Genomic DNA, 19249 nt, shown 5'->3' on the forward strand with positions numbered 1-19249 from the left:
TTACATCTAGTTTCCATTCCAGGCTGTGAAGCTCATTACCCTAACTAATAAATAATCCTGTTTTTCATCCCACTAGATAGGAACCTGAAACAGGAAACCTGTTTTTTTTTTCCTCTCTCTCTCTCTCTTTTGGCTATGCTATACAGCATGTGGGATCTTAGTTCCCCAACCAGGGACTAAACCTGGGCCCCCTGCACTGGGAGCATGGAGTCTCAACCACTGGACCTCCAGAGAAGTCCCTAGGAATCTTTTTTCTTTTAAACTATGGTTTTAAAAAATACCATAAAATTTAAATTTAATTTAAAATTTACCATATTTATTATCTTTAAAATGTAGTTTAGTCCTGTTAAATATATTCACACTGGAACATTTCCATCTTACTAAACTGAAACTGTCCCCTCCTCCCAGCCCCTATTAATCACCGGTCTATTCTAGAATAGAATAGAAACCACCATTCTTTCTATTTCTGTGAATTTGGCTACATTAGATAATCTCTATAAGTGGAGTTCTACAGTACTTATCTTTTTGTGACTGGCTTATTTATATTGTTATGCCCAGTGTCCGAGTCCCCAAAACTGAGAGAATGAGACATCCACAGCAATGCAAAAGCATAAAGGGGTTTATTGCTAGCTCGAGCTAGGGCTTAAGTCTCATCCAGCGCAGTGGAGTCTTGATGAGAGCCCCGAGCTCTGAATCACATCTATTTTTATACAGACGGTTTTTTGTTCCTATAACAGCATAGCTGATTGGTTAAACCGTACGCACGCAGGACTTTTAAACCTCGCATCCCTATCTGGATTGGCTCAGGTCTGGCGTGGGCGGGGAGCTACGGGGATTTTTTCTGATTGGTCAAGCTACACTACCTGTAGGAGTTCCCAGTGCCTCAGCTTTCCTAGAGACTAAACCTCAGGCCTAGCCTGCCCCTTAGAGCCTGTCCGGGCTTCAGTTTGGTCCTAACATTCCCCCCTGTCTTCAGCTACATAGAGGAATCTTCCTCTTTATTTTGGGGCAGGCCTGATACTGTTGCCTCAGTACCATCAGTTGGATGGTATTGACGCAGTCTTTTACAAAGGCAACAAGCTTAGTTATTATGCATGGACCAAAAGTAAGTATTAATAGTAGCACTATTAGAGGGCCCACCAGGGTGGAAATTAGTGTTGTTAACCACAGGGACTGTTGGAACCAGGACTCAAATCAATTTTGAGACTTTTTTTTTTTTTTAGCCCTTCTCTTATCTTGGCCGGGGACTCCCTGATTACCCCTGAGTGATTTACATAAAAACAACGTTTTTCCCCTAACACAGCACATAGGCCCCCTGGGAGACTTCATACTGGATACTTTTTGGGAATTGGGGTGGAGGTCTCTTTTTTCTGTAACTTCTTCCTGCTGTGCATGGGCGTAGGCCTGCCTAGCAGAGCAGAAGTCTCTCTACCTGATCTAAGTTGGGGTTTTCTACATCTGAAACCAGCTTCTACCCTTGTAGTTGCAGCAGTTTAGTTGGCCCTTCTCAGAGATGAAATAGACAAGGGCCAAACAAGAGATTTAACAGGATGGTCATCTCCGGTCCCCGGAAACAGAAGGCAACGTTTGGGGTGAGGGTTACAGGGTTTGTGACCCCTTCTGATTGGTTGGTGGTGAGGCAACAGAGCAGTGCTCCAAGAATCTTGTGTTCAGTCTGAAGTTACCATCTTCCACCTGGGTAGGGGTTCAAAGACATTGGTATGCATATTTTTTTGAGCAGGAACCAGGACTCTGTCTGGAGGCTGTACCAACCTTTGATTGTTTTTGTTTTTGTATCTCCTCCCTTCCCTGATTAGCAATTGTTTGAATCTATGCTTTGAAATTCAGGGAAGGCCAAGGAGGCTGAACAAAGTCTATATCCTACAGATAAGAAATGGAGAACACAGAGCAGATCTGTACTCCAGAGCCCCACAGAGTCTCACTCAGTTTTAATTTTAGGGAACTAGGCAACAATGACTATGATAACTTCCTGTCAACATGGGGCATAGGACTGCCTCAGCTTGGAGCAATACAAGCTGTAATCTGAAAGTACACCCATAGCATCACCTAGTTATTTTCTAGGATATCTGAACCGTAGCTATTCTATTTTGACTTTTAATTGTAAACTATTTTTTAATAGCCAAAGCAGATTTTACCGTTAATGATGTCAGTGTTTCTCTAGATATGAGAAGATGCAAGAATTGGGACTCATAAAATCTTCTCCTGAAAAGATTTAACTATCTGAAGGCCTGTTCTACCAGTTTTTCCCAGAGCACAGAGTGCCTCATTCTTGATTTTTACCCTGAACTCTTTTCAGGGGCGTTGAAAGTCAGCAGTTGCAGCGGCCATGATTTAATCTTTGTAGATGCAGATGGTGAGTGTCAGTCTTCAGTTGGCAGAGCCCCTTTTTACTCATAAACTTGACCATGATTATGAGGGGGGCACTTCATGACCATTTTATCTCATGGTGCTGAGAATGTCTATTCTCAGGTTTGGCAAAGATTCTGTTGACAGGCCACTCAATGTGCTGTTACTGGATTAGGCCATAAAACAGTATCTAAAATTTTCTGGACCACCTGTCTTTGTTAGCTTCTTGGTCCAGGAAAATATTCCCTCTTGTTGCTTTTTGCCATATCTAGAGTTACACTGTTACCATCATCGATTTTATATGGGACTATATATTATTTTATTAGAGGCCTCATACACACATTTGACAGTGTAAGAAACAGCAATTTTGTAAGCCAGGGGAAATACAAATAACATAGCCAGCAGTATTAGTAAAGTCACAAGTAAGACTTATGTTAAGAACTTTCATTAGATGTAGCCCAGTATATCTTCAGGTCATCTGCCTTAGTCTGTTCTGTAGAATCTTTATCTTCCAGGGAAATTATATATTGGCACCATCTATAAGGCACATAGCCCAGTTTTTTTGTGTTACTAGACTGATTATCTTTAGTATGATTTACTTATTTATTTATTTTTTTAACAGAGGAGACTGTAAACCTAAATTATTATAGCCTGGTATTATTTATATAAATCCATCTCATAATTGTGGGAGATTTTTCCCTTCTTTGTGGAAACTTTTTTGTTCTGATTGAGCTTGGGTAGTAGAAAAAAGCTCAAATTTATAGCCAGAGTCAGAGCAGGCATTATTAATTGGCCCAGTGAGGGGATCCTATCTAATAATACCATAGTGACCTGAATATGGCTATAATTTTTAAGTAAATTTTCTCAGGGCCAACCAGTTAGAGTCTGGTAGTAGAGAAATTTACCAGAACTAGACACAGGTAATATATACATATTAACCACAAAAATATTACCAAGACATATTTAGACAGACACAGTGCAAGATCTAGCTTTAAGCCTTTTTTTTTTTTTTTTTTTTTCAGTGTCAGGAGTTAGAGATGGTCTAGATAAGTTTTCTTGAGAGCCCTGGTCTCAAGGCACAGGGAAAGAAAATCAAGTTTTAATAAAATGGCGCAGGTCTAAACCACATGGTGGCCGGACAAAGCAAAATTTCCTTCTCCAGGGGATCTTCTCGACCCAGGGATCGAACCCAGGTCTCCCATATTGCCGGCAGACGCTTTAACCTTGGCTCCACCACGTAAGCCCTTACATGCAAAAATATAGTCTCTCAGGAAACCTCTTATAGAGACACAGAACTTCAGATCTAAGTACTAACATCAAAGATTTCAAAGGAGGAAAGGAAGCCAGGTTGAAAGAAGAAGGGGGAGGAGGCAGGAGAGGGGGGCAAAAGGGGTGGCCTTACAAACGTCTCCTGCCACCTACAGATACCCAGGCGTTACGGGACTTTTCCCTGGGCCTCCAGAAAAGGGAGGACTGGAACTCGGCCCTACGAGAAATCAGAACCAGAATTCGAGTTCTCTGCCAAGAGGAGGTGATCAGTCTCCAATCCTCAGCTCAGGCTGAGGGCCCTTCAACCAGATTTTGCGACCAGAACCAGGGGAGGGACTAGAAAAACAGGGAAGGATAGGAAGGGTTAAGGAGAGGAAAGAGAGAGGGGAGGGGAGAGAGGTCAATAAAGTCTCTTGTTCCTTACCAGTCGGGGCACTCTGGCCAGTTGTCCACGTCAGGAGGCGACCAGGGACAAAAGGGTCCCGGTTGCAGCCGCTGGGTCTCGTCCATTAGCAGGCAAGCTGGCCCCTGAGTACCCCGAGTGGTCAGGATGTCAGTCTCGGCTTTTTCACCAATAACGATAGAATTTGCGGCCTAGATTTGAAATCAGGAAAATGGTCAGTCATAAGGGACAAAGGAGTAAAAGTCGCTTGCCCCATGATTACAGAGAAGAACACAGGAGACAAAATGAACACACAAAGAGCAGAGACAATGCCGGCACTCACACAGACACGACAAACAGATAACAATACACATCGGCCGAGAACACAGCACTAGGTCTTCCTGGGCCCCCCTTTTTAACACTTTTCCCCCTTGAGAGTATCTTACCGACAGGACGTCCACAGAGCCAGCCGCCTCCCCGGCACGATGCCAGGCCTCAGCCTTACACTGGACTTAACCAGAAAACAGAGCCAGCCGCCTCCCCGGCACGATGCCGGGCCTCGGCCTTACGCTGGACTTAACCACAAAACAGAGCCAGCCGCCTCCCCAGCACGATGCCGGGCCTCGGCCTTACGCTGGACTTTACCAGAAAACAGAGCCAGCCGCCTCCCCAGCACGATGCCGGGCCTCGGCCTTACGCTGGACTTTACCAGAAAACAGAGCCAGCCGCCTCCCCAGCACGATGCCGGGCCTCGGCCTTACGCTGGACTTTATCAGAAAACAGAGCCAGCCGCCTCCCCAGCACGATGCCGGGCCTTGGCCTTACGCTGGACTTAACCAGAAAACAGAGCCAGCCGCCTCCCCAGCACAATGCTGGGCCTTGGCCTTACGCTGGACTTTACCAGAATTAACACTGGTGTTCAGAGATCTCTCCTCCTAGTGAGGAAACCCCTTCTGCTGGGAGAGTGTTGTTCTTCCCAGTTGAAGGGATCCCGGGCGAGCCCCCAAATGTTATGCACAGTGTCCGAGTCCCCAGAACTGAGAGAATAAGACATCCACAGCAATGCAAAAGCATAAAGGGGTTTATTGCTAACTCGAGGTAGGGCTCAAGTCTCATCCAGCGCAGTGGAGTCTTGATGAGAGCCCCGAGCTCTGAATCACATCTACTTTTATACAGATGGTTTTTTGTTCCTGTAACAGCATAGCTGATTGGTTAAACTGTATGCACGCGCGGCACTTTTAAACCTCGCATCCCTATCTGGATTGGCTCAGGTCTGGCGCGGGCAGGGGGCTACGGGGATTTTTTTCTGATTGGTCGAGCTACACTGCCTGCGGGAGTTCCCAGTGCCTCAGCTTTCCTAGAGACTAAACCTCAGCCCTAGCCTGCCCCTTAGAGCCTGTCCTGGCTTCAGTTTGGTCCTAACAATATGAATCTATCTTTGCAGTTCATCTGTGTTATAACATGTATCAGGATTTTATGAACCATGAAATCTTCTGAGAAGATTTTTTAAAAATGAAATCTTAAACACCTTTGGAATCCCGGATTTATTTGAACGAGCTAGGCCAGAAGGGTGGGAGGTGGGGGCCTTCCTGTTTCACTCATGCAATGAAACATCTTAATTGAGTTTTATCTCCTTTTCATGTGCTTCTAGATTTTCCTCTCAAACGTCAAGCATAAATTGACTCCTTTTAAAGTGTCTTTTAAAGCTTATTTATTTTTGGCTGTGCTGGATCTTTGTTGCTGCACATGGGCTTTCTCTAGCCACAGAGAGTGGGGACTTCTCTCTAGTTGCCGTGCGAGAGCTTCTCATCGCGCTGGTTTCTCTCGTTACAGAGCACAGACTCTAGGCACCCGGGCTTCAGTAGTTACATGGCATAGGCTCAGTAGCTGTAGCTCATGGGCTCTAGAGCGTGGGCTAGTCGTGGCTCACATGCCGCATTGCCCCGTGACAAGTGAAATCTCTGGACCAGGGATTGAACCCTCATCCCCTGCATTGGCAGGAGGATTCTTAACCGCTGGGCCACCAGGAAAGGCCCATAAATTAACTCTTAAATGCAGGTGTTTTGTGTTACAAGTCAGTCATCCACAAGGGAGCTACGTCAAACACCGCAGGGCCAAGTGTCCCCTGTCAGAGTGTACTTCTAATGCCTGCAGGCCTTTGACATGCAGGTCTGTGTGCTTCTTTCCAGAGAGCCCAGCAGTATGCCCAGCAAGTCCTGCAGAAGGAGTGCCGGCCCCAGTTTGCCAAGAGGTCGATGGCACAGCTCTTCAGGAGCAGGTACAGCTTGGACCTGCCACCATTTGTGACGAAGGTCCCCACGGAGAGTGAGGCTGAGTACAAGTACGACCCTCCTTTCGGATTCCGCAAGTTCTCTGGAAAAGTCCAGACCCTCTTGGAACTCTTGCCAGAGCATGACTTTCCTGAACACTTGAGAGCCAAGAGCTGCAAGCGTTGTGTGGTCATCGGAAGCGGCGGGATCCTCCACGGACTGGAGCTGGGCCATGCCCTGAACCAGTTTGATGTCGTGATACGGTACGGTGGCTTGAAGAGCAGCCTCTGTCCTCTAGGCTGTAGCTCACTGCCGTGGGTCAGGGCAGCACCACAAACAGGAAGCACCCAGAACAACCCCATATGTCCCTGCCTTCTGGGGACTCACGTTTTGAGAAGTTGAAACAAAGACATGAAATGATTGGATGCTCCAAACTGTGCGGTACTGACCCTCATTTTGGTAAAAACCTTTTCAGTGGAGTTGAGGGTTGGAAGGATGGGTAGATTCAGATAAGCCAGCGAAGGAGGAAGGCTGTGCTAGGCAGGGCCCGGAGGAGGATGTGGGGAAGGGGGACATACTTGAGTCAGTGGGACACCTGGCTTCTAGGAGTGGGGCTTGGGGTGGGTGAACCTGGAAGGTGGCCCTGGCTGGGACCAGAAAACACACAGAAGCATTTAAACACCAGATCCCCTGGAGGAGGGCCTGGCAGCCCACTCCAGTATTCTTGCCTGGAGAATCCTATGGACAGAGGAGCCTGGTGGACAACAATCCATAGGGTTGCAAAGAGTCAACCATGGCTGAAGGGACTAATCACAGTCACTACAGGCAGTAGGCAGTTATCCTGAATTACAGGATTTGCTGATAGTTTGAGTCATGTTAGGAAACACCAGGATTTCCAGTCTGAGGTCTGAGGTATTAGTGGAACCACTGGGATAGTTGAGGAAAATCTCTGGCTAATGATGAAGGATGACAAGATCCATCTCAGACATCTTGAGCCTGAAAGTGGTGGTATGTCCACATAATGCCTTTGTCACCAGTCGCTGTGATTTTGGGCAAGTTTCCTTGCTGTCCTGTGCCTTGATTTCTTCATCTGTAAATGGAGGCCATGATGGCACAGAGCTCATAGGGTTACTGTGAAGACAAAATGAGTTAATAGGTGTAAAGCGTGTGGAACGGTGTCAGACTTATGGTAGATGCTCAGTGAAAAATGAAAGTGTTAGTTACACAGTCGCGTCCGACTCGTTGTGACCGCATGGATGGTAGCCGCCAGGCTATTCTGTCCATGGAATTCTCCAAACAAGAACACTAGAGTGCTGTTAGGAGCTATGTTTGGAAAATGTATAGGAAGGAGGAGGAGCTATGGAAGAAAGGGGAGGGGGTGTAACAGGTTTCTAGGAAAGAACTAGACTTTTTCGTAAGGGCCAAGAGAGAGAAGAAACAGGGAACAAGTTTTGAGGCAAAATGTGTGAAGTATGGGAGTAGGGTCAGGGCTTCAGGGGTGTGGAAGTTGTTGAGGTGAGGGAGGGTATAACTGCTTCCTTCCTGTGGGGGCTTCCTGTGTGCCAGACGCTGTCCTGGCTCTGGTGGGGCTCATGCCTTGGTGAAGCCATCCTGTTAGCCAGGGTCAGAGGTGAGGACACAGAGACACCACAGGGCGTGGAGTTCCGACCAGACCCTGACACTCCAAACGCAGAGTGCTGAGGCTTCCAGAACCTCAGCCCCAGCTCTGTGTGAGCAGCTGAGCGATGTCCGCAGGCAGCACTGGAGGAGGCAGACGGGACCCTGTGCCCATCTTAATGGCACACAAGTGGGATACGGGAGGAGACAAGGTGAGAAACTGGGGTGCACACTGGCCAGAGGAGAGAGACTGGGGAAGAGAAGGGCGGCCTGAGCTGACCTTGAGGAAAGGTGGGATTTGGCTAATGAGACGGCTTCAGCGAAGAATGAGACTCTTCAGGGACTTCCCTGGTGGTCCAGCGGCTGAAACTGCACTTCCTATCAGGGGGTCCCTGGTCAGGGAACTAGATCCTGCATGCCACAGCTAAGACATGGCACAGCCCAATAAATAAGTAAAAATTAATTAATTTAAAATTTTTACAAACAAACAAAAAATGAGAATATTCAGAGCATGTGACAGTGTCTGGCCCACAGGAAGCACCCAGAAACAGCGGTTTCATCGTCTCTCATCCCAATATTGTTCACAATCCCTAAAAGAAAGGTGGGATTTGACCTTGAAGAAAGCGGGCAGGGAAATCTGGGTGAGGAGCCCTGTCTGGCTGGAGGAGAGTGAAAGAGGGGTCAGGGGCTGGCTCGATGACCACTGATGGTGGGGCCAGCCTGGGAGGCACCACGTCATGCACAGGCACTGGGCACCAGGGAGCGCTGGGGACTAAGGAGGGAGACTAAGCCAGATGGTAACAGAAATCAGCTGAAAAATGTTTGGTGGGTAACTTTTAGGTTTAAAGCAGTTCTACAATTAACAGAAAAGTTGCCAGAGTCGTAAAAAGAGCTCCTCTTTCCCCAGATTCCCCAGCTGATAACACTTGATCACACTGGCTTTATAATTTTCTCTCTTTATATTTTATTATTCTTTTCTGAATCCTTTGAGAGTTGCAGATTTCAAGCTCCTTCTTTACACCTAAATACTTCAGTGTGCATTTCCTAAGAACAAGGATATTCTGTTATAGAACTACAAGATGATATTCAGAATAAGGAGATTAACACTGATGCAGTAGAGACTTATTTACAATCCTTATTCAGATTTCACCAATTATTCCAGTAGTGTCCATTATTTAAAAAGAAAGGAGGGGCTTCCCTAGCAGTCCAGTGGTTAAGACTGTACACTCCACTGCAGGGGACACGGGTTCAATCCCAGGTTGGGGGACTAGGATCCCACATGCCTACATTATGGCCAAAAAATTTTTTTAAATAAATAAAGGAAAAGAAAAAGAATATAACTGGTCCAGGATCATACTCTGCATTTAGTTGTCATGTCTAATAATATCTTTTAATAACCCAGGACTTAGGTATCTGAGATCTAGACGAGGAAGTAAAAGTAGAATGGAAAAGAAAGGTTTATACAGATGTGATAATACAGGGAAAAGACCAAACAGACTTTTCTTGAGATTTCAAAACTATGTACCTGGGTGAGTGATACTGCTTTAAGAAGAATTCTTAATGTTTCCCCCAGACCATCCACACTGGCAAAGCCTCCATCGATCTAACAGTGGCCAGTACCCCAAATTCCTGCTTTAATTTAAGACCAGGTTGCACCCTGGTAACAGTCGGTAAAGAATCTGCCTGTCATGCAGGAGACCCTAGTTCAATCCCTCGGTCGGGAAGATCCCCTGGAGAAGGGAATGGCGACCCAATCCGGTATTCTTGCTTGGAGAATACCCTGGACAGAGGAGCCTGATAGGCTGCAATCCATGGGGTTGCAAAGAGTTGGACAAAACTGAACGACTTTCACTTCACTTTGCACTTGGGCCCAGTGCCCTCCTCGGGCCCAACCCTGTCTGTGAAACTATGGTTTGTGTCTGCTTTGCCATGGTTTCTAGGTTTTCTTTTCTGATTATCTTTTTGAAATTCTGGCAAGGACCGCTAATATCCAAGCACAATGGAAAGCTTTCAAGGAAACATTACTAGTGCCCAGAGAACACACACAGTATAATGTGTTTAGTTTGGCTTAACGTGGCAGGACTAGATGGAATTGCTTGTCATTCATAGATTGGATCTGGGCGGATGTTGCTAGTTCACAGACTGAAGACTTCGCTCATCAACACCTGGAAAGGGCAGAGCTGAGGGATGATGGAGCTGCTGGAGGGGAGGCACCCTACCCCCAGCCATACCCTCATTCCCAGTCCTTAAAAAATGTGGAAAACACGCTGCAGGAATTTTGCACGTGATTAAGTGGTTAATGTCAGTTTATCTTTGTCCTTTTTACTTAAATAGGTTAAACAACGCACCAGTTGAAGGATATTCGGAGCATGTTGGCAATAAGACTACTATAAGGATGACTTATCCAGAAGGTGCACCTCTGTCTGACCTTGAATATTATTCCAGTGACTTGTTTGTTGCTGTTTTATTTAAGAGTGTTGACTTCAACTGGCTTCAGGCAATGGTCAAAAATGAAACCCTGGTAAGCACTAGAAATTCACCCATTGGATGTGCCTTTGTAAAAAGTGAAGGACTTTCTAACTGGAATTATAGGGTTTTGGTTTTTTGGTTTTTTTTTTTTTCATTTTTAAGTTAATGTTCATGCTTTTGTGTTGTCTTTCAAATAGCCACTCGTTTTGTCGAAGCCCCTCAGAACTCCCCTTGGGAAATTGCTTTCAGAACCCAAGTCACACATGGAAACCGGTATCATTACTTAGTGAAAATAAAAAGCATGGGGCCAAAATTGCTATGATTGAGGCTGACCACCCAGCTGATTTACCAGACTTGAATTTACATGGCTTCTGGCTGCTGTCAGAAATTAGACTTATGTGCATGAGTATAAATTATTATCAAGGCTGCTCAGAAGAATATCTGTAAATTCTCTGAGGGGTCCTTTCAAAGAGAGTCTCCAAAAATGCTTTGATTGGTGGTGCTCTTGTTGGAGTCAGTCCACAGCGTTCCAGAAGGGCAGATGTGGATGAGACGGCCCTGACTTGGGATTCCTTTTGTTTTCCTTTACAGTAATTTATCACCCTACTTTATGAGGCCCCCTCCATTATGCTGAAATAAATTTTAGAGGTCAACTTTTAAGGAAGTGTGTGTGCGTTTATATGCACTTGCACAAACTGGCTGACTGTAAAATTAATAGGACATATCAAACTCTTCAGAGAAGCTTCACATGATGGAGAATTTGTGTCTCCAAAATTTATTGGGGTCCTCTGGATTTCCTCTGGGTAGTTTTTCTAGTTGAAAGATGAAGCACATATGAAATGATTTACAGTCAGACAAGAGATATCACCAGACAGGAAGTGGAGTAAGTGGCTGGGGGCCGGGGCGTGGTGGGGCCTGAGCACAGGTGGGCCTCAAACTGAATCTATTTGCTTGATCTTCCCTGGACAAAATGATGGCTTTGGATCCTACCATCTGAGGCCATTACCTTAAGAACGTCTTTCCCCAAACTGATAGAAGTTGCTTCGGCAGTTCCTTTCCTTGCCCAGTGCCAGCTTCCTGATCAGATCCTTACCGTTGCATGGCTCTGTGACTTTGCCACAGAATGCAGAACACAAACCCATGTGGGGCCACACCCACAGCTTTGCCCTCATTAGCAGGGGCCACATTCTCCCCCTCCTCTGATATCTTTATTAACTCTCCCTAACGATTGCTTGCTCTCTTTCCTTAGCCATTTTGGGTGCGGCTCTTCTTTTGGAAGCAGGTGGCAGAAAAAATCCCACTACAGCCGAAACAGTTCAGGATTTTGAATCCAGTTATTATCAAAGAGACTGCCTTTGATATCCTTCAATACTCTGAGCCGCAATCAAGGTTCTGGGGCCGAGATAAGGTATTTTTGTCACTGCTGATACGTAACTGTTCCTCTCTGTGTTAGAAAGGAGCCGTCTCTATGCCTTTCAGTTAGGCTCAGCTGTAGACCCAGGAGCATCTTCCAGAGATGACACCTCATCATGTTTCATGTGTGTTTACCCCTCGACATCTTGACCTTAGAGGCTCCCCATTGTTTAATCATTTCACCCCCAGTGGTTCGTCTCTTTAGTATAGTTAGCACTTCAATCACTGAGATATTATATAAGGTATTCTTACTCCAGGAATCCATAGAAAGTTACTCCAAGACTCTGGAAAAGTTGTCTACATTTTAGCACTACAGGACACTTAAGAGAAAATTGACATTTATCATCACTCCCGAGAACCCTCATGGGCTGCAGTCTGTAGGGTTGCAAAGAGTTGGGCATGACTGAGCACGCACGTGCACGCATACATAGGTGATGGCAAATAGGCAATTTCTGTAGATCAGGGGTCCACAACCTCCAGAATCTAATGCCTGATGATCTGAGGTAGAGCCAATATAATAATAGAAATAAAATGCACAGTAAATGTAACATGCTTGAATCATCCCGAAATCATCCCCAGCCCCCAGGTTCATAGAAAAATTGTCTTCCACAAAACCGGTCCCTGGTGCCAAAAAGCTTGGGGAACCCTGCTCTCGAGCAGTGCTTTTCCGTTGATGCCTGAGTCCCACACCCCAAACATTCCGATTTCATCTGTCTGTGCTGTGGTCTGTACACTGGGATTTTCAAAGTTTCCTGGGTGGTTTTATTTTGCAACCTACTCTGAGAACCTTTGTGCTGTAGGTGGTTCACTACAGTAGATTCTTTACCTGCAGGCAGCTTGTGTGGCTCTGGTCGGAGATGCCTGTATCACCTGTTTCTTCGTAATCTAAAGAACTGTCTGTCCTAAGTCGCCTCAGTCGTGTCCCACTCTTTGCGACCCCAGGGACTGTAGCCCACCAGGCTCCTCTGTCCATGGGATTCTCCAGGCAAGAATACTGGCGTGGGTTGCCATTTCCTTGTCCAGGGGATCTTCCCAACCCAGGGATCAAACCTGCATCTCAGGTTTCCTGTACTGGCGGGTGGGTTCTTTACCACTAGGGCCACCTCCTGTGTCTCTAAATGAAACTTTTGTAAAAGCAGTGGAAATCATTTTTAAACAGGATTTTAAGCAAAGCATTTATATATAAGGGAGAGAAAGGGATTTTTAAATGTGAGGTTCTGCTACCCACACCAGAGGCCTGAGATACCTCCTAGGAGGTGGGGCTGATCCAGGAGGGAATTTGCAACACTGAACTGGACTCGGGGGGGTCCTCATCCAATAGACAGATGAGCAGCTTCTTCTGTTTGCCCTTTGAAGCAAATTCTAAATAAAAAGATGATTTAACACAACTGTGTAAATTTTAAATTAAGAATTCTGTGGTTAAGGAAAGTAAGTATCTGAATGTTGTTGTTTAATTGCTAAGTTGTGTTTGACTCTTTGTGATCTCATGGACTGTAGCCCGACAGCCTCCCTCTGTCCATGGGATTTCCCAGGAGAGAATACTGGAGTGGGTAGCCATTTCCTTCTCTGGGGGATCTTCAGTAAGAGCTGAGTCTAACTCTGGCTCCAGCTTCAGGCTTGGGTACCCAGCTCAGGTGAAACAGTTCACATGGTGGAAGTGGTTCCCTTCACAGGCCGCCGTTTTCCTCGGGGGCTCTGCCCTCCATCCATGGGGAGCCCAGGAGGGCCATGTGATTCCTGCCATTGCAAGAACATGGTCGGGATCCGTGGTGCCTTTTCCCTCTCGGAGGAAAGTGGCCCTATCCCCTACCAGTGACGGTCAGGTCTTTGCCTGGCTTTAGCTGGCCTCCCCTACTCAGAGCACATGTGGTGCCCCAGAATGTGGGCTTACAATTTTTAACCTGTTGGCATCACTTTTAACAAAACAATTTTTCTAAAAAAAAGATAACATACTACAGCAAGACTCTTAAACTAAGTTATAAGAGATTTCACTATAAATATACCTAGATTTCTATATCTTTTAAATGGCCTGGTTTCTTTATTAGATAGTATTTATAGAGTACTTTTACTTTATTTTACTCCATAGTATGTTTTAAGCATAGGCAAATGCTCATTTGTTGGTTTGCAGGTCAATTTTATTTTAAAAATAACCTTTAAAAATTTAGTTACATAAAATATGAAATTGCTAAATAGAAAAGGGTATCAGAAGCAAAGTTAGTGGGGGGAAATTTATCATAGGAACAACGGAGTAAATACTCTTAAAACATTAAGTGGAAGTGAAGTTGCTCAGTCGTGTCTGACTCTTTGCGACCCCATTGGCTGTAGCCTACCAGACTCCTCCGGCCGTGGAATTTTCCAGGCAGGAGCACTGGAGTGGGTTGCCATTTCCTTCTCCAGGGGATCTTACCCACCCAGCAATCAAACCTGGGTCTCCCACATTACAGGCAGACGCTTTACTGTCTGAGCCACCAGGGAAGATCTTATTAAATCAAAAAGAAAACAATGAGCCAAAAAAGAAATGGGAAAAGAATTTGAACAGACATTCACAAAAGAAATTAATTCAGCCAAGGAATAGATGATAAAATGTTCAGTTCCACCAGTAATCAAATAAAAGGGAATTAAACCTACAATGACATTTTTTGCATGTTTTCTTGGCAGAGATTTAAAAGCTTGATAATGTCCTTGTTTGGCAGGAATGATGTAGAATTTAAGTTGGCACTTTTTCTGGAGGGTAGTTTGGCCATGTATGTATCAATTTAAAATATGAATAGGGAAATTGGGAAGGACTCTAAAATTTTTATTATAAGGAAATTAGAGATAATCTGCCAGGCTATTCTAGGTTCATCGTAGGTAAGGTCAAATAGCCAAGGATTAAAATAGCCTATTGAAATTGATGCTTTCAAATTGTAGTGCTAGAGAGGACTCTCGAGAGTCCCTTGGACTGCAAGGAGATCTAACTAGTCAATCCTAAAGGAAATCAACACTGAATATTCATTGGAAGGACTAATGCTGAAGTTCCAATACTTTTGCCACCTGATGGCAAAGAGCTGACTCATTGGAAAAGATACTGATGCTGGGAAAGATTGAAGGCAGGAGGAGAAGGGGACAGCAGAGAATGAGGTAGTTAAGATAGCATCACTGACTCAATGGACATGAATTTGGCAAACTGCAGGAGAGAGTGGAGAACAGAGGAGCCTGGTGTGCTGCAGTCCATGGAGTCGAAAACAGCTGGACACAACTTAGCGACTGTGACTGAACAACAACAAATTCTTGACCTGCTGGGTGCGAGCTGGCTGGAGTTGGAGAAGACAGGACACCACCTGAGAGTCCTAAGCCCAAGAGGCAGGCTTTCTATGGATCAATTTCCCTTGGTTTCTGTTTGCAACCCTGCACAATGACTGTTGAATTCCTTCATTATACGGGAGGCTGACTTGAGAGTAGACACGGCACACTGGGGATCAGGAAGCAGTTGTTACCGAATGGTGGGCTCCCTGGATGTCTCCTGATCCCACTTTCATCTATGAACTCTGAAGGGTTCCCTGTTGTCCTAGCTGACAGAAAAGGACAGTTGCTTGCAGAAGCCACAGACTCAGCTCAGATGAATATGTTAGTAGATGCAAAAGAATATCAAGTAGTAGCTGGGCAGTAGCCTCCAGGAGGGCTCTCTATATTCCTGTCTGCCACCCTGTGTGTGTGTTAGCTTCATCTACAAACTGCATTGGAAATTCAGAGAGCACGCTTCCAGGTGTACCAGCGGCAAGATGCCAGACATGAAGAGGGAGCTGCGGTACAGTCAGAATTCAGAACTGGACGTTTGGCATTCTAGACCAAAGCCAGTAAGGGTTCGTTTGAGGGGAAAAAAAACTCAAATGTGAAAGCCCATAATTTGAGGTTAAAAATGTACTTGCTTGATCAGAGAGTAAACAGAAATTGACTGCACAACAGGACATGTGAAAATGACCTAGGGACATTATTTGCCAGGAAAACAGGTGGGGGCCTTAACCTGCAGGTAAGGGGTGAACACAGTCTTCACAAGGCAGGTTCTGAGTCCCCTCTGTTCTCAGGCAGAGGCTGTATGGAGCCAGGAGCCAGTCAGGACAGGGTGGGCTCCAAAATCCATGTCCCAAGAAGGGCTATGGCTGCTTATCCCAAAGCAGCCCATGTGGACTTTTGCATGTGAGAGAGGACATGAGTTTGATTCGCCATTATGGTCATCCTTTGTATGGCTGGTGGGTGAAGGTTTTAGAAAGGATACGTTTTAGCTTGGTGCTTAAAGGACCCACCAGGCTGCCTTTCACAGATATGTTCAAAGAATTTACATCGGGACTTCCTTGGGGGTCCAGTGGTTAAGACTCCATGCTCCTAATGCAGGGGACCCAGGTTCAATCCCTGGTCGGGGAACTAGATCCTACATGCTGCAGCTAAGACCTAGTGCAGCCAAATAAATAAACAAATACTTTAGAAAAGGAAAAAAGAATCCACATCACAGACCATGTCTTAGAATCCAGATTCCTGACTTTGAGGGCAGGTCAGACTTTAGAATTGGGTGATATGTAAAATGGTGTGATATATAAAGTTGCAGTCCCGAGTACATATTTGCATTACTTTGCATAGCATGTAGCGAACCTGGAAAGCAGTGACCTATGCTAAGACCTTTTTTCTTTGTCTCTTCTCCTTTGCAGAATGTCCCCACGATTGGTGTCATTGCTGTCGTCTTAGCCACACATCTGTGCGATGAAGTCAGTGTGGCGGGCTTTAGCTACGCCCTCAACCAACCCAGAACCCCTTTGCACTACTTCGACAATCTCTGCATGGCTGCCATGAACTTTCAGACCATGCACAATGTGACCACAGAGACCAGTTTCCTTCTGAAGCTGGTCAGAGAGGGTGTGGTGAGAGATCTCAGCGGAGGCATCCATAGTGAATTTTGAACCCAAAAAACCTCACTTGAAAATGCAGCTCCGGGGGACTTCCCTGGCCGTCCAGTGGTTAAGACTCCGTGCTTCCAATGCTGGGGGCCCAGGTTCAATCCCCATTCTGGGAACTAAGATCCCGCATACTGTGAGGCACAGCCAAAAAAGAAACAAATGCAGCTCTGACCCAGAGGGCTGTTTCTCACAGCCTTCTGGATGAATCTCATCCTGCAAGTACTTTGAAGTGCAGCCAGTGTTTTTTAATTTTTAATTTAAAAAACAAAAGCAACCACAAAAGTTCTGCTTTTCCTACTTTCTCCCCCTATTTATTTGAGGCCAGTGTTTTTGCACAAAATTTTGTAAGTTAATTTTGAGAATGGGAAAGACTTTCCAAAGAGAATTGTATGTCATGATATTTTATTGTATGGTAAGGAAGTTATTTAATTTGTAAAAGCTCTGTTCCTGTCTGCTGCACACAGAATCCCAGGTCTGTGGGATTAAGTGGAAGAAGGGAGGTGACTCCTTTGATGACAGTCCCGAATGCCTGATTCTGGTTCTCTGTTAGTCTGTTTGGTGGGACGAATGTCGGACGCACTTTCAGGGTGACATGCTCGGTAGTTAAACCACTGGTTGGGCCAAGCTAGTGCGTGAGGCCTGGGCCACTTGGAGAATTCATGGTCCCTCTCTCTTGATCTGCCTTCCGCCAGAAGTCTTAGAGGAAGCAAGCAGGAGAAATATCCTGGAGGTCGCTGGTTAGGGGGGGACACTGAGACACTCTCTGTGTCCTCTGAGTACTGCAAAGCTGCCCTGGGTGGCAGAAGCCACAATCTTCCCTGCAATTAGGACAACTCTTAGATTTCCAGGAGTTTTTAACTTGTCCTTCCAAACATTTTACACTGTCTTCTCTGAGGTGGCTTATAAAAATTAGGACAAAACCTCTGTTCTCTGGAGTCATAGAGGAGTAAACTCTTTCTAGGAATGTTTTCAGAAACACTGAAATGAAGTCTTCCCAGTGTTATAAATTGCCTATTTAAAAAAAAATTTTTTTTTTGTTTTGAATGCCTACTTGGCAGTGTGTACCAGGCAGTGTGCCGGTCAAAAAAAAGAATAAAAGCTTTTGAGGAACTCTTATGGGCTAGTTAATTTGAGTGTTTTTTTTTTTAAGGAAGTTTATAAGTGTAGTAAAATGTCCTTCTTGGATGCTGCTGCCAGGCAGGACCTCACTGTAGGGACAGTAGAGAGGGGATGAAGGGACCTCCTGCTACCCCTGTGTCTCTCTCTTCTCCAGCTCGCTAGGTACTGCTGCCCCCTCCCCCTGCAATTCTTATGTCACCCTTAACCGTGGTGCAGCTCTGACCCCCAGCCAAGTCCAGTGGCTCCCACATTTGCCAGCTCCTCAGCTTGGGCAGGGCAAAGAGCTGGATCATAGCCCTGAACAAGTCCCTGAGATCTCCAGGGTCCTGCGGCCAAGCTCAGAAGGGCCTAACTGGCAAAATAGCATTTCTCTGATTTTATGTCTTGTCTTAAAATTTTTCTATGGATTTTGCTTTCTCCTCTTTAAGACACATCTCAGCTGTTAAATGGTGAGACTCAGGGGCTTCCTTGGTGGCTCCATGGTTAAGAATGCACCTGCCAATGAAAGAGACGTAGGCTTGATCCCGGGTCCGGGAAGATGCCACATGCCTTGGAGCAACTAAGCCCGTGTGCCACAACTATTGAGTCTGCACTCTAGAGCCCAGGGCACTGCAACTACTGAAACCAACATGCCTAGGGCCCATAAGCGAAGCTACTGCAATGAGAAGCCTGAGCACTGCAACTGTGGGGTAGCCCCAACTCGCCTCAGCCAGAGAAAAGCCTGCGATCCTGCAAAGACCCAGCAACAGCCACAAACACACACAAAATATATGTATGTATATATTTAATGGTGAGACTTAGCTTTGAATATTGAGACTCAGGAAGATGGTCAGCACCTGTCCTGTGATTCAGATCAGTCCAGGCCTGCACCACACATCTCCACCCTCTCATCCTCAGGGGCTGCTTAGAGAAGACCCCATGGACTGTAGCCACCAGGCTCCTCTATCCATGGAATTCTCCAGGCAAGAATACTGGAGTGGGTTGCCATTTCTCCAGGGAATCTTCCCAACCCAGGGACTGAACCCACATCTGTGTCTCCTGCAATGGCGAGTGGATTCTTTACCTCTGAGCCACCTGGGAAACTAAAGCAGCCCAGATGTTTATTTAAGAAGACAAGAAGCAGCTAGGGCCTAACACTTGGACAGCTTTCCCAGGATTGTGTGCACCACCTCATGGGTGTGTGTGGTCTCCTGTGCCCCTGCCTTGCACAAGCGTTGGGAAGCAGTCTGTCCAGCACTTTCCAGCTTTCACTTCAGCGAATGTCAGCCCTGGGCCTATGCCTCTCAACTTTTCACTTCTAGCAGGCAGTACGTGCTCTAAATCAGTGGTCCCCAACCCTTTAGGCACCAGGGGCTGATTCTGTGGAAGGCAAGTTTTCTACGGATCCGGGGGATACAAGAGATGGGGAGCAGCCA

General features: G+C 45.9%; 1 protein-coding gene across 2 annotated transcripts in view; it reads left to right on the forward strand.

The window, feature by feature from the left end:
* The window catches only part of ST3GAL5 (ST3 beta-galactoside alpha-2,3-sialyltransferase 5), a 60204-nt gene extending 43337 nt beyond the window's left edge, over window positions 1-16867 (forward strand). The window contains 4 exon segments of one of the 2 annotated variants that reach the window (NM_001314180.1): window positions 6208-6551; window positions 10240-10426; window positions 11624-11782; window positions 16470-16801. In NM_001314180.1, the coding sequence (NP_001301109.1) occupies window positions 6208-6551; window positions 10240-10426; window positions 11624-11782; window positions 16470-16718 (939 nt within the window). In that variant the 3' untranslated portion in view covers window positions 16719-16801. 2 annotated transcript variants of the gene reach the window in all.

This window comes from Capra hircus, chromosome 11 (assembly GCF_001704415.2).
Source record: "Capra hircus breed San Clemente chromosome 11, ASM170441v1, whole genome shotgun sequence".
In the NCBI taxonomy this organism is placed as follows: domain Eukaryota; kingdom Metazoa; phylum Chordata; class Mammalia; order Artiodactyla; family Bovidae; genus Capra; species Capra hircus.